Source organism: Danio rerio, chromosome 9 (assembly GCF_052040795.2).
Source record: "Danio rerio strain M-AB ecotype USA chromosome 9, GRCz13ab, whole genome shotgun sequence".
Lineage (NCBI taxonomy): Eukaryota > Metazoa > Chordata > Actinopteri > Cypriniformes > Danionidae > Danio > Danio rerio.
This window is the reverse complement of record NC_141029.1, coordinates 31,855,837-31,870,299: the sequence shown is the minus strand read 5'-3', so window position 1 is coordinate 31,870,299 and position 14,463 is coordinate 31,855,837. Positions and strand designations below refer to the sequence as shown.

General features: G+C 34.9%; 1 protein-coding gene across 2 annotated transcripts; it reads right to left on the bottom strand.

Moving 5' to 3' along the window:
• Nucleotides 1-1,257: 1,257 nt before the first annotated feature.
• Nucleotides 1,258-14,295, bottom strand: cdc50c (Cdc50 family member C). Of its 2 annotated transcripts, none has more exons than NM_200596.2 (7): nt 13,977-14,276; nt 13,235-13,345; nt 9,287-9,394; nt 9,022-9,112; nt 6,700-6,849; nt 6,418-6,630; nt 1,258-4,848 (listed from the first exon to the last, which is right to left on the bottom strand). In NM_200596.2, the coding sequence occupies exons 1-7, from the start codon at nt 14,172-14,174 to the stop codon at nt 4,661-4,663; spliced, it is 1,059 nt and encodes a 352-aa protein (NP_956890.2). In that variant the 5' UTR covers nt 14,175-14,276; the 3' UTR covers nt 1,258-4,660. The 2 variants fall into 2 exon arrangements, with proteins under 2 accessions (NP_956890.2, XP_087122361.1); XM_087266235.1 differs by having other exon boundaries at nt 4,275-4,873; nt 6,303-6,630; nt 13,977-14,295.
• Between the last annotated feature and the right edge of the window lie 168 nt (nt 14,296-14,463).

The following is a 14,463-nucleotide window of genomic DNA, read 5'->3' as shown; positions in this document are numbered from 1 at the left end:
AGGATGTAAACAATGGGAAATACTGTTTGGCACCGTAAACAAATTTAGCTACAAATTCATATTTATTAGTCAAAACCCCTGTAAACACCCACAATCTTCAGCAGCGCTGCAGTCTCTCTGCCGCCGCTTTCCCTGCATTCTGCATCTCAAGAAAAAGATATGTGAAAGTTTTATATTACTTACACATGCTTATTCCGAATATACAGTTGAAGTCAGAAATATTAGCCCCCCGTTGAGTTTGTTTTTCTTTTTTAAATATTTCATTATATTTGAATGATAAAATATATTTTATTATATTTAACAGAGCCAGTAAATTTTCACAGTATGTCTGATATTTTTTCTTCTATATAAAGTCTTATTTGTTTTATTTCAGCTAGAATAAAAGCAGTTTTAATTTTTTTTAAAAGACCATTTTAAGGTCACAATTAATAACCCCTTTAAACTATATCTTTTTTTGATAGTCAACAGAACTAACCATTGTTATACAACAACTTTCCTAATTACCCTAACCTGCCTAGTTAACCTAATTAACCTAGTGTAGCCTGTAAATGTCACTTTAAGCTCGAAAAATATCTAGTAAAATATTATTTACCATCATCATGGCAAAGATAAAAGAAATTAGTTATTAGAAATGAGTTATTAAAACTATCATGTTTAGAAATGTGTGGGAAAAAAAATTCTCTCCAAAAAAAAATAAATAATAAAAAATAGGGAGGCAAATAATTCAGGGGGGTTATTAATTCTGACTTTAACTGTATGTAAAAGACACTTGTGCTTTAAAGGGCACCTATGGTAAAAAATCTATTTTTCAAGCTGTTTGGACAGATCTGTGTGTTGGTATAGTGTATAGACCGTCATACTGGGGTGATATGAACACACCCAGTCCTTTTTTTTTTCAATTTAACTACAAAAAAAAGGGTCGGCCAATTGGAGCTGTTTTCAAATCGATCGCACCATTACGTAGGTGTGCGATCCCCCCGCCCACCGAATTGATTGACAGCTGCGTGCATTAACATGTTCGTCACGTGTATACGTCAACAAGACCAGGCAGACATAAGCAAAGCAACCGGGAATAAAAGGTCTGTTCTGTTCGCTAGGATCAGCAATCATCATCAAATGTGATTAAGAGTAAGTTTCACATGTTTAAAGTGTTTTAAAACAGAATATGTGTGTAATTAATTACAGCGTTTTACTTCAGCTTTACTTCAGCACAGCCGCGTGTCAGAACAATTATAAAAGAAGACGCTTCAATCCCGGTTTGTGGAAGTTAAATCAGGTTTATTTTGTACATTAGCATAACAGATATCCACAAAGTACTTGAGGTTAGCCTTAAGTAAGCTAAGCGCGCTCTGTCTGTCTGCCTGCCTGCCTGCATGTGTATCTGTGTGTGTGTGTGTGTGTGTGTGAGCGCGCGCGTTAACTTTGTAACGATATTGTGTGTGACTCATCAATGCAACTTCACAATACTGATTAGTAAAGGTTAGTTCTTACTGTAGTATCTCACAAACGCTACGTGAGACCTTCTTCCTTTAAGTCTGTCTGTTGTCTGACGCAGCTGAGGGAGGAGGCATGTAGAAATAGTAGGCGGGCAGAACTCGGCTTAAAGGCGCAGTACGACAAAACCACCCCCTGCTGGAAATCAGTATAAAACAGCATCTTGTAAAAGGTATAATGAAAAATCTGATTGGTACTTTTTCATCTGAAACTTTATATACACATTCTAGAGACGCAAAAGACTTATATTAAATCTGAAAAAAGGGGTAACCTAGGTGCCCTTTAAAGAGCAGGTGTGAGGTTCAGTGGTTTGCTCTTCATTTTTTGTCTGATTCAGGCAGCTAATGCTGCTAACAGCTGCTTTGACTGACAGTGCTTACACAGCGCAAAAGCAAGTGCTTATAGGGGTGTGACGTGGTGACTTGTAACCAATCCGTGAATCACAGCACATTATGTTAGCTGACCAATCAGAGCCTTATGACGGCGAGCCTTTCAGAGGAACTAGGAAATATGTTAGCTGAGTAGCTTTATGTAATCAAAGAAAGATATATGAAAAAATAACATGATTTTCTACAAGTAAAGCATAAGCACACATTGCTTCACATCTTATAGACACAGCCAAGACTTAAAAATACACTGTGGACCACCCCTTTAAAAAACAAAGCGTTAAAAAACAATAACGCTGCATGTTTTTCTCTAGAAAAATCACAATTTTGTTAAAATAACAGTTTAAAAAAATAGTTGTGACTAAAAATCCAGGTTTATTCAAGCAAATATGTTTTCTCTACCTCTTCCCAAGTTAAAACATTAGCAATGTAAGCATAAGTACTTTGTTTTTGTTGTTTTATGAAAGACAATACATAAAGCTGTAAATGGCAAAACTTTAAGTTTACAAGCTGTCATCAGTAGTTTAAAAAATAAAACAAAAATCACATTTCACTCGTTTAACACGTAAATCGTTTAAAGGTAAATCTTCAGGAACATGGTTGAGCACAACTGCAGTATACTATATAGTGAAGGACTATTAAATATAATACAATAAACAGTATTTGTGAATTATGAACTCAGAGACGCTAAGAATTGTGGAATACTTAATATTTTCCATATAATTTTTCATTAAATCAGAGGGACATTTTAAACAAAAATATTAGCAAATATTTTATTAGATAAATGACAACACATTTTAAAAAATGCATATACACATTGTATTTTTTCATGTAAACCAATACGGTAAAGTTTATAATTTTACTGTAAAAACAATACTATCACAATTTCATTATAGCCTAAATTAAATTAACTAGTTTTACTATAGTCAAAATGCAGTAGGCTTAAATATTCTTTTTGGCAGCCTGACTAGCATTTGTATAATTGCACTTTTATTACAAATTCTACTGATAGTATTATTTAATTGCTTAATATTTATAGTTCATTCAACATCTTGCAGTATCACAAATTAAAAGTACAAATATGCCATGATGTCCCTCAATTATTAATGTCATAACAATTATAAAACCATTAGAAATCATTTGTCACCGATAGAAAGTTCCTGTAATAAATTTCTCCCAAAAACGAGCTGTCTGAATGACAAATGAGCCACTTTGGAGTGCTGAAAGCTCATAAAAAACACACACAAAAGCCGAGTGTGTAAACTGAGGCATTCTTAAGCTGCTTTTAAATGAAAAATTGATGCTGTAAAACAAGTAAATGTAGTGCAAGTCGTCAGTTAACCATCGCATTTTCACATATTGTCACAGATGCCCCCTGCTGCCAGCCTACTGCTTGTTTACGTACAGATACAGTATACCAGCTGTGCCCAACCCTTTTCCTGGAGATCTACCTTCCATCCTGCAGAGTTCAGCTGCATCAGATCAAACACACCTGTCTTTAATTACCAAGTGCTCTTTCAGATCCTACTTAGTTGGTTTAGTTGTGTTTGATCAGGGTTGGAGCTGAACTCTCCAGGAAGGAAGATCTTCAGGAACAGGGTTGAGTGCAACTGCAGTATACTATATAGGGAAGGACTATTAAAAATAATATAACAAACAGTATTTGTGAAGTGTGAAGCACACAAAGGTGGCGGTTGACATGATATTCCACTGTCAGTGTTGTAATTAATTTCCAGTCTGAAAAAAAAACATAATAATAAAGAGCGCAAAACTGCTTGTGATTCACTTATCATGCTGTGAGACAAATTTCTAACCCTTTAATATATGTTCACACTGAAAATGTAATATCAAGTCCATTGTCACTTTTGTATGCGTTTTACAAACACTGTGTGTTATGAGGACATTTTATGTGCGCTTTAAAGTGAATTTGCACACTATTCCCATATACATAACACTTGTTGCAACACTTTACAATAAAGTTGCATTAGCTAATATTAGGTAATGTATTCATTAACATGAACAAACAATGAACTATTCATTTATTACAATATTTCAGTATTTATTCATCTGTGTTACTGTTAGTAAATGAAAATAAAGATGTTCATTGTTAGATCATGTTTACAGTGTAATAACTGATGTTAATAAGCATGAATTTGCACTTAATGCAGTATATGCTGTACACGTATTGTTCATTATTAGTTCATTTTAGTAAATACATAAACTAATGAAACATTATTTGTAAAGTGTGACCCATAAAGCTTGCAGAAATGAGCAGTACAAGATTTTCTAAACATAGACAATATCAGATGTGAGAAGTTACCCCAATGCAATGATTTTGAGACAGCCGGAAATTATACTTATGCATTACTCATTACCTGTCTGGAAATTGAGGCCATTATTATTATTATTATTATTATTATTATTATTATTATTATTATTATTATTATTATTATTATTATCTATTTATTTATTTATTTATTTTTACATTTAAAAATAGTATTTACAGACTTGATATGGATGTCAGATGCTACATTTTACAAAATATCTTCTTTTCTGTCCAACAGAAGAAAGAAACTAAAGCAGGATGAGTAAATGTTAAACAAATCTTTTCATTTCTATTACTTTTAAGAACCATCCAGTATAAAATGGGCTGTGGTCAAGAATGTTTTCTCGAAATATGTAAACTTTTAAAATTCATGGTTCAAACTGCTTGTTTTCAGTGATTCTGATGGGCACCATTTATCTTTCTTTCCTGATGGACAGTTCCTTCTTCCTTTGGTTTATTCCTCCATGTTCTTGCCATTTTTGCCAAATTTGACAAACACTGTTGTGAGAACGACAGCAGTCACCAGGATTAGCCCACTGGTCACCAGATACGCAATGGGCAGAAAGTAATTCTGCCCACCAAACCAGGTCACCATTGAGATCACCAGCTCCTTTCGACCTCTGAAGGGCTCAACAGGAAAATCTGGAGTAATTAGTCAAGGCTTATCCTGAAAAAAAAAAAAAAATCAATAAAATACAGACAACGTCCTGCCAGAAAATAACTAATCATTTTTCATGGCCTGTTTCTATGAAGGTTCTGAAGTTATGAGGAATATGTTCATATTTTTTTTATCCTTTAAATGTATGATCACAAATCCTTCAAATTTCTATTTGTTTTGTTTTCAGGAAATGGCAATTGCTCAAAATAATAAATGTTTTAACTTGCTGTGTGATTAATAATTCGTGTTATTCGACCAAATAATGTTTTCAAGACTCTTCTAAAGTTAATGTTTTTGTATGTGTTGTATAAAAATGATAGTTATTATGATCTAAATGATCAAATTAGATAAAAAATTATGCTTTACTCAAAGATAACGACATATAAATTGATTAAAATTCATTTATAAAGGCAAACACACTCAAAATTTCCTTCTATCACATTGTCCAATTTCAGAATAGAAATGAAGCTAATGTTTTAAAGAAATAGTGCGATTTAAACCAAAAATATCATCGTCATCATTTCTTTTTACAAAATTCTATATTTTGAAACATTTTTTCAACCATACAGTCAGTGGTCACTAAAACTACTTGCCAACATACTTGCCTGATCTCACAAGCAAAAGTAACTATTCATTTACTATTTATGTACATAATTGAGAGATAACATGAGACAGTAAAATATAATCAACAATGAAAATGTAAATGCAAACTGTAAATGAAAAAGCGTGGTTATATCTGTTTTAGTCGTATCACTTTAAATTCACACTGTACATCTTTTTATTTTAAGGCTAAAACACTGCTTTATTTATTTATTTATTTGTACATTTATTTATTTAGACCTACTTATTTGTATGAATGTTTGTACTTTCATTTCAGTTGTCTTTTATTTCTTTCATTTTACTTGCCAAAATGAATCCAATGATAATAAAGCTTATTAACAAGTTTTAATGAAGGAATTATAATGCTTTGTCTCATTGTTTCATCTTCATTTACAAGTAGCAGAGTATTTACAGCTACTGTATACCTCTGTCCGTTCACATCCTGTCCCTTTGTGGCCCTAGCGGCATAGTAAAAACTGTGACTATACTTAAAAACACATTCTTACTTCTTTAGAGCAGCAGCGGTAATGCTCTTTTAAAAGTGTCACCCACTGTATTTTAGATTTTTGTCAGTTTAGAGGGTAATTCATATGAGTTCAGTGGTATGAGGCGTGGCACCAAATCTCACCCCTATACCCAACCGTCATTGGGGGATAAACAAATTGTACTAAATTGTAAGAATAAGATCGTACAAATTCATATGAATTACCCACTAAATGAAAAAGTTACAAATTGCCGTGAGATTGCTTTGAAATTAATAATGACATTAATTTTTATTTTTCACAAACTATTCCTTTAAATGAACCATATGTATAAAAAAGACTTCATAATAGAGTACCCAATCTTTTCAGCTGTTTAAAGAGGTTTGTCACCAAACGGAAAGCCTGTCACTGTTACTGAACCCCATTTCCTTCCATTTACAACCAATTGTGTCCTCCATGAGCAAAGGATACTGTAATCTATAGAGATGTTGTAGTTGCCGGCGGGCAGGCCTTCAGTGAAAGGCTCTTGAGCACGATTGAGAACCCCATAAAGCTTTTTGAAATTAGGGAAGGCTGCCTCTCTCATCCAGACAATCAGGTCGTCATTTATGAAACCATTGTTGTTGGAGTCTGTGTCATCCAGCTCATAAACCGAGTGCTGCCAGTATAAGGGCCGAGTCGTGCCTGACAACAGAGAGACCACAATGAGAAACGGACACAAATGCTCATGAGCGTGTGGTAGACGGCTCGTACCTTCAAAGGCTTGTCGAAGGGAAAATGTGTTGTTGGTCGGAGGGTTGCGGAACTTGACATTTTTGTCTGTGTACCAAGCAATGCCCTTCCTATAGAGAGGAACTTGCACTTCTGCCCCATTAGCTTGATGATACATCAGTGTAAATGAGTCTAAAAGAAAAACAAAATCAGCAAGACGAAGGAAAACAGTTCACGACTGTTCATAACTGTTTAGTCAGCTGTTTTCCTCTCTAAATAGGATTTTACTGCATTTGCTGTGTGTGTTTGGGATCATTATCAACATCAGAAATAAAAACCATTTGGGTTCTTTCCAGAAGAAATAGTACGATGGATTTAAACCTGTCTGTGCTTTTCAGCATCCACAATCCCATCAATTAAATCAATTTTGCCAACATCACTGGTGAAATTGCAGCTCCAAAACCAGGACAGAGCCTCCAGCATGTTTCTCAAGATCTTTACATCTCCCTCTTTCTCTTCCTTTCACATGCTGTAAACAACTGGACAAAAAAAAAAAAAAAAACTCTAACTTGTATTTATTTATTTTTGCTTTTCTTTTTGAAATGATCAATCTTTTTTATTTTGATTGATAAATACTTGCATACAATAATGTAATGGTAGATGTAGAGTTTTGCACTGCATATGCAGTTATTTGCACACAAGTTTTTAAATTCAATTTATACAATTCAAATCTTTGGGGTTTATAATATTTTTATTCAACCCTCTGGTGATACTTGTTTGTGAATTACACTTGTGATCTTCGTGGACGAAAAGGAACAATTGCCTGTAAAGTACCCTCAGATGTTTTGCTGTAAAATCAATAAAAATTTTTTTGGTTTAATAATATTTTTTCTATTTAATTTTTATTTTATTTTAAGATGGCTTTGTTGTAATAATTAATATTTATGTGGTAATTAACATACATTTTTTTTAGTATTAAAATTACGTAATCTTTATTTTTAATTATTTTTACATTATTGCTGTATTTCCAGGTAAAATAGAAACTCTGTCAATTAAAAAAAGGCAGATTAGCACCATCTGGTTGTAAAAAATAATAATAATAAGACATGTTGTAACCACTAGGTTCTAGCATTACTATTTCTACAAAGCTGCTAGTGAATTCCTCAGTTGTTTAGACATTACTAAAATAATTGTGGATTTGACAATACATTTAGACAATCTTAAAGACTTTGACAAGGTTTAGATATTTTTTGATCGAAAATCTAAAAATGTAATTTGACTTTTATAAAGTGTTAATTTGTGTATTATGTTAAAAACTGTACATATTGCTGTAAAGAGACTACATAAAAGCCTTAGCATTTTTCATGATGTGGTGTGTGTGCATATGTGTGTATTTCACACATATCGAGTGCTACCCGTTCACACCTGTGCAGAGGAGACAGATTGATAAAGCCAATTTGGGGATGGTTAGGCCATGATAGACACAGGCCAATGGGCAAATTTGGCCAGGATGCCAGGGTTAAACCCCTACTCTTTTTCGAAGTACATACTTGGATTTTTAACAACCCCAGTGAGTCAGGACCTCGATTTAACGTCTCATCCGAAAGACAGCACTCACTGAGCAGTATAGAGTCCTCAGCATTATACTGGGGCGTTAGGACCCACACAGATCGCAGGTTAAGCGCCCCCTACTAGTCACATTAATACCACTTCCGCCAGCAACCTAGCTTTTCCATGTGCTCTCCTATCCAGGTACTGACCGGGCGCAGCCCTGCTTAGCTTCAGTGGGCGACAATGTGAGAGTTGCAGAGAGCTAGCATTCAATTTTTTTGTTTTCACATACCAAATGTTAGTGTCTAAACCATTACATTGATTCTGTAATTTGGAAAAATTCAAACAACGTTTTTCGGTCTAAATTGACTGAAGACTCCAAGAGGGTTAATTATGTATTTATTAATTTAAAATCTCTTATGCTCACTAAGGCTTCAGTACAAAAGCAATATTGTCATGTATAGTTACAAATACAATTTTTAATGATAAAATGACATAACCAAATAAACGACAAAGGAATAGTTCACCTTAAACTTACAATAATCTCACTATTTACATTATTTATTTCTAAACACAAAAGAAGATGACAAATGTTGGAAACTGGTAGCAACTGACATCCATATTAGGAAAAAAAAACACTATGAAAAGCAATGGCTACCAGTTTTCCAACATGTTTTAAAATATCTTCTTTTGTGATCAACAAAAACTCAAACAGATTTAGAATTAGTAAATAATTAAAATATCAGAATTTTCAATTTCAGGTGAATCATCCCTTTAAGTGGCTCATTAGCATAACACAAAAAAGCGTCTCACCGTTGAACATGCTGTTGGCTACGGCACCGCAGGGGGCGATGGGTACCCCGTTTGCATCGTAATGAAACGGAGCGCAGTATGAACTCGGTGCCTATGTGAGCAAATAACAACAGCATTTTGAATGTGATAACAGCATTACTAATATGAAGCGTAGTGAGAGATCAAATAAAGACAGACGTTATTTTAATCAGTGAGTGGGAGGGATGAGGAAAGGGTGCAAAAAAAAGAGTGCAAACAGAAGGGGAGTGAAAAAGACGTCGAGCACCTTCAGGTTGTTCTTCCTCCCCACCATCTGTGCATCATCGCGGGAGTCCATGTACCTCCGCAGGTTCTGATGAAAGTTCCTCAGACCGTAGTAGAAGAACACGTCGCCCTGAGGGAGACAAACAATACATCATGTTGAAGGCAAACACACTGGAGACAAATTATGAGGTCCACAATGTGGCTCTTCTTAATGTGACTTTAATCTGATGTTTCTATTTGATGTTTAGAAGAAAGTGGGTTTTTGCTTGGTCTGTAAACAAGAAGCACAGAAAATTACTATGGAAAATATGGGGAAATGTGTTTATCCTGTAGTAATGAACAAACAATGTGGGCAGAGGTACAGACAACTGTAGTTAAAGCTGCTATAGACAAAATAACGTCTAATTTGAATAAAACAGAAAAAAAAAAAACTCATCGTCATAGTTTACTAATCCCTAACTTGTCCCAAACCAGTTTGAGTTTCTTTATTCTATTGAACACAAAAGGAGATATTTTGAAGAATGCTGGAAACCAGTAACCATTGACTTCCATAGTATTTGTTTTTCAAACTATGGACCTCAATGGTTTTCAGCTTTCTTCAAAATATACTCTTTGGTGATCAACGGAATAATGAAAGTCATATAGGTTTGGAAACACTCGAGGGTAAATAGTGAGTAAATTTTCATTTTCTGGGTGAACAATCCCTTTAGATGTAAATCATCCTTTTTTTCTGTGTAAACAGCACATCTAAATTGAACTGAAATATATGTGGAAATCAAATTTAGAGAACAGGCTGCAATTTCAAACATTTCAAGGTCACTGCCTAATCCTATTTAAGTTATCCTTACAGGAGCCCCTGTGGCCGCAAATGTGCTGAAGTCATTCAAAGCAAGGAGCTTTACATTTTCTACTCATTTTTCCCTGCTGTAGCCTGTAATTTTATTTCTAATCTTTCTTCATGCTACAATCATTGCTCTGTAGTGTAAGTGTGCAGGTTATTTTGAGTAACACTGTTCTAATAGCATGGTCTAGCAACAAAATGTTTTAAATTGTTCCTTAATTTTGATGCCCACTGCATATATAATGTGTCCAATTGCTTAGTTTTTTATTTTTTTAAACCTCAGTAAAATAGTGTGAAATACTGTTGAATGATCATCATTCTTTAAAATGTGTGTATATACAACCCCTGGCAAAAAGAATGGAATCGCCACTCTTGGAAGATGTTCATTTAAGTGTTTACTTGTTTGATCAGTAAAAACAGTTGTAATTGACTACAGTGTTTTTTCTTTTTCTTTTGAAGTATTTCATACAGCCAGAAGGTTGGATTGTTGAATGAAAATAGCTTTGTGGCATGTATGTACTTGTTTTTTTTTCTACACAATTATACATTTGAATAAACATCGTCCAAGAGTGGCGATTCCATACTTTATGCCAGGGGTTGTACTGTATATGCTTCAGGATTGGCCAGCCCAGTCACCAGACATAAACATTATTGAGCATGTCTGGGGTAAGATGGAGGAGGCATTGAAAATAAATTCAAATAATCTTGATAAACTCTTGGAGTTCTGCAAGAGCACTTTCTTTGCCATTCCAGATGCCTTTATTAAAAACTTAATTGAGTCATTGCAGAGATGTATGTGTAGCAGAGGCCAGCTAGTGAAGTGCTGTGCAGGAAAACCTCATTCCTCTGACCTCTAAAGGTGCTCTAGTGCAGACACTAGAGGCCATGGTGTTTAGCCTCCTTGGTAGAGCAAATGACTCCCATGCGAAAAGACACCAGTTAGACCGCAGCTGAGAGCGGGTTGGGTGGTGTAAGACCGGTGGGATTACATATGAATGCAGTCCTCCAAGCTCATGGAAATCATAGACAGCATTAATTCTTTTTCCACTGCCACATGACTTTATATTCTATACTGAACATTATTTCTGTTCAGTGACAGGACTTTTGTCTAAGCAAAGTCAGACCTGACTGTCTTAATTAAATAGTTGAAAATCAAAGCATGATCATTTTTAATTTTGGTAAAATAAGCGTAATCTAGGGGCCTTTGCCTTTCATATAAGCCACTTCTTAATAAGCAATTATTTGTTGTTCATAATACTTGCATAGGCAACAAGACGTTTATCAGGTAGTGTCTCTGTCTGTCTATCTATCTATCTTAAATATTACGATTCTTTTATTTACTTATTTAGTTCACTTATTTATAATAACTCTATATTAGCATGAGAATAACATTGTGTGGCATTAGACCGTGACAATTGGTTGGAAATGTGTGAGTTTCATGGTGAATGCATTATGAATTTATCAAATACTGAAAACAGTTAGGTTGCTAAATAAACATGGATGTTATTTAAGTAATAAGCCCCAACAACGTTGCTCCACAACGTTCCTAACAATGGCCCTAAACTGTTTTAAATTTACTATAAACCATGGCTTCACTGGGATTATTGCTATATTCCATATGCATAGCAAGGTTTCCCAAAATAGAACAAATCAAATTAAACAGTTTCTTTGGATCATTACTGATAGGAGAACAGTTGCCAAGCAACAGTTACAAATGTACATTTGTAAAGTATTTTACAACAGCTTCAACCAGCTTAATCATCAGAACCAAGGAACAGAACAATCCGTGTTATAGGGACATTCTACCAGAAATGTACATTATCTGTCTTTAAAATAAAAACAAAAAATACAGTGAATAAAAATTATTTTATCTTAAGCATGTCTAAAATGGACTAATGGTTGATTTCTGTGAGTTGTTTTGTAAAGGAATATGTCGTTCCTTTGGATCTCAGAGTTTTTTCTTCATTAAAAACACTTTACAAATGTACAAACCCTGTCATTGTCCTTGTCTTCAGCCCAACTGAACCTACAGCTTTAATAGTTTTGTTATGCAAAAACTGTTATTTAGACAAAAAAAACATTAGAAATAGCAAGTTTAAGTTATCATTCACACCAATTGATTAAAACATGACACTATAAATAAATTCTACAAATAAATACTATTTTACAATTGTCCCCATTTTTCTGTCAGTCCTTTTACATTTGTCCTGTCAAATTTAAAATGCGTGCACTACACTGTGAAGGCTATGACTTATCATTTGATGAAGGAGAAGCTGACAGTGATCAAGGATTGCTTCTATCATTCAATTGTATGAATTGAATTTATGTTTGATTTTTTTGGGTAGGAAAAGCTTGAAGGTCAGGCCCTGTCACATTTTCATATGGGAAAATGTACATTTCTGGTACAATGTCTTTTAGATATTTAAAATAGAATATTCTGCAATATTATATGCTTATTTCACTTTTGAATTTGAAAATAATTCTGGGCCTCACGGTGGCGCAGGGGGTAGCATGATTGCCTCACAGCAAGAAGTTCGCTGGTTCGAGCCTAGGCTGGGTCAGTTGGCATTTCTGTGTGCATGTTCTCCCGTGATCGCGTGGGTTTCCTCCGGGTGCTCAGATTTCCCCCACAAGCCCAAATACATGTGCTATAGGTGAATTGGGTAAGCCAAATTGTCAGTGAATATGTGTGAATGAGTGTGTATGGGTGTTTCCCAGTGATGGGCTGCAGCTGAAAGGGCATCTGCTGCATAAAACACATGCTGAATAAATTGGCGGTTCATTCCGCTGTGGCGACCCCAGATTAATTAAGGGTTTAAGCCGAAAAAAAAATGAATGAATTAATTAATAAAAATCTAATTTTCACTTAGAGGAATAAAGTATATTTAATGTAAATTAAACAACAGATACAAACAAATTCACTTATGTATAGACATGTAAAATGGTTCTCGTACTGTATGTATTTAGTATGTATATTATATAAAAATTTAGTCTAGCAAATATTTGGTTCAATTAAAATATGCTTATTCTTTTTGATCATGCCTAAAACTAAGAATTTCTTTCTTTAAAATAAAAATACAAAAGGGTTGTGAAAACAATAATATTTATTGAGCAAGTACACTGACGCACCGGAAAGGGTCTTGGAACGTAGAAGTTGACTGAACATGTGCAGACCGTTCTGGTGTTGTTGGCATGAAGCTCGAAGCACCGTTCACATGTTCCAGCATCGGTGTAGTCCACCTGTGCAGCAAACAGACAGAAAACAACATGAGTGTAAAATCTGACTCTGGAAGCAGTTTTGGCAACACATACTCCAACATGCTAAGTTGGAGCTTTATAGCCCTCCTACAAAACTGTATTTCCTCTTCAAATATTTCACAAGTCATTTTTAAAGGAGAAATTTAATTTATATGTGAAAAATCCATAAAATAGCTTGACCCATGTTGTTTGACAGGTAACTTCTGAATGTAGTTGCTAAGCTATTGCTAGGTGGTAGAGGTTTTGTAAGCTAGTGCTAATAACTAGATGATGACAATCACAGTCCAGTGCAAATATAGTCAGCTACTTTAATACATTTTAAATAAAGTATTCAATTAAAGACTTAACAGATGGTAAGATAATGGCTATAAAAATAGCAACTTTATCAGGGTGCCCACTGGCTTAATAACAACACAATAACAGCAAAACCAAGCTAATTAGAGTATCAAATTACAAACGTTGTGTCTATTATGAGGAAACAGCTCGAGTAAAACATAAAATGACAGTATTAAATTCACTCTGATGGATGGGAGTCGTGTTCAGCACTTCTTCCTGCTTTTGTCTCTCCTCTTCCATCATTGCGAACGGGCACAGAATAAAGAGCGTGTCTAACCTTCAGTTGGTGTGTGTTCTGGACAGTGATGAGGAGCCAGATGCCCAGCAGCAGGCACACGACAGCTAGGATGTAGAAGATTGGCAGGACGGTCTGTGCCGTGAGAGATGGAGACCAGGCTGGTAATCTCTGCTGTTTAAACGCCGAGTTATCTGGACGCCTCGACAGTGGCCCTAAACCTACCGCCTTCTTGGCCATCTCAGACTCCCTACAGCTTTACAAAACTACTAACACAGATTCAAATTAGAAGGTGTTTTTTAACTGCCACCGAAGGAAGTTTTCCCAGTTGCCAGTGTGAATGAACCTTTGAACCTGAAGTGACTGTTACTTATTAACTGCAGCCACTCCACCTTACACATACAGCACACACACACATAGACTAGTCTTTAGCTCGGTCTGTGAAAGCTTCCCAGAACTGCACACATTCTTTTCAATCAGAATTGAATCTCTCCTCATTCCTGGGCTCTGTTGTAATGTGTAGGAGCTG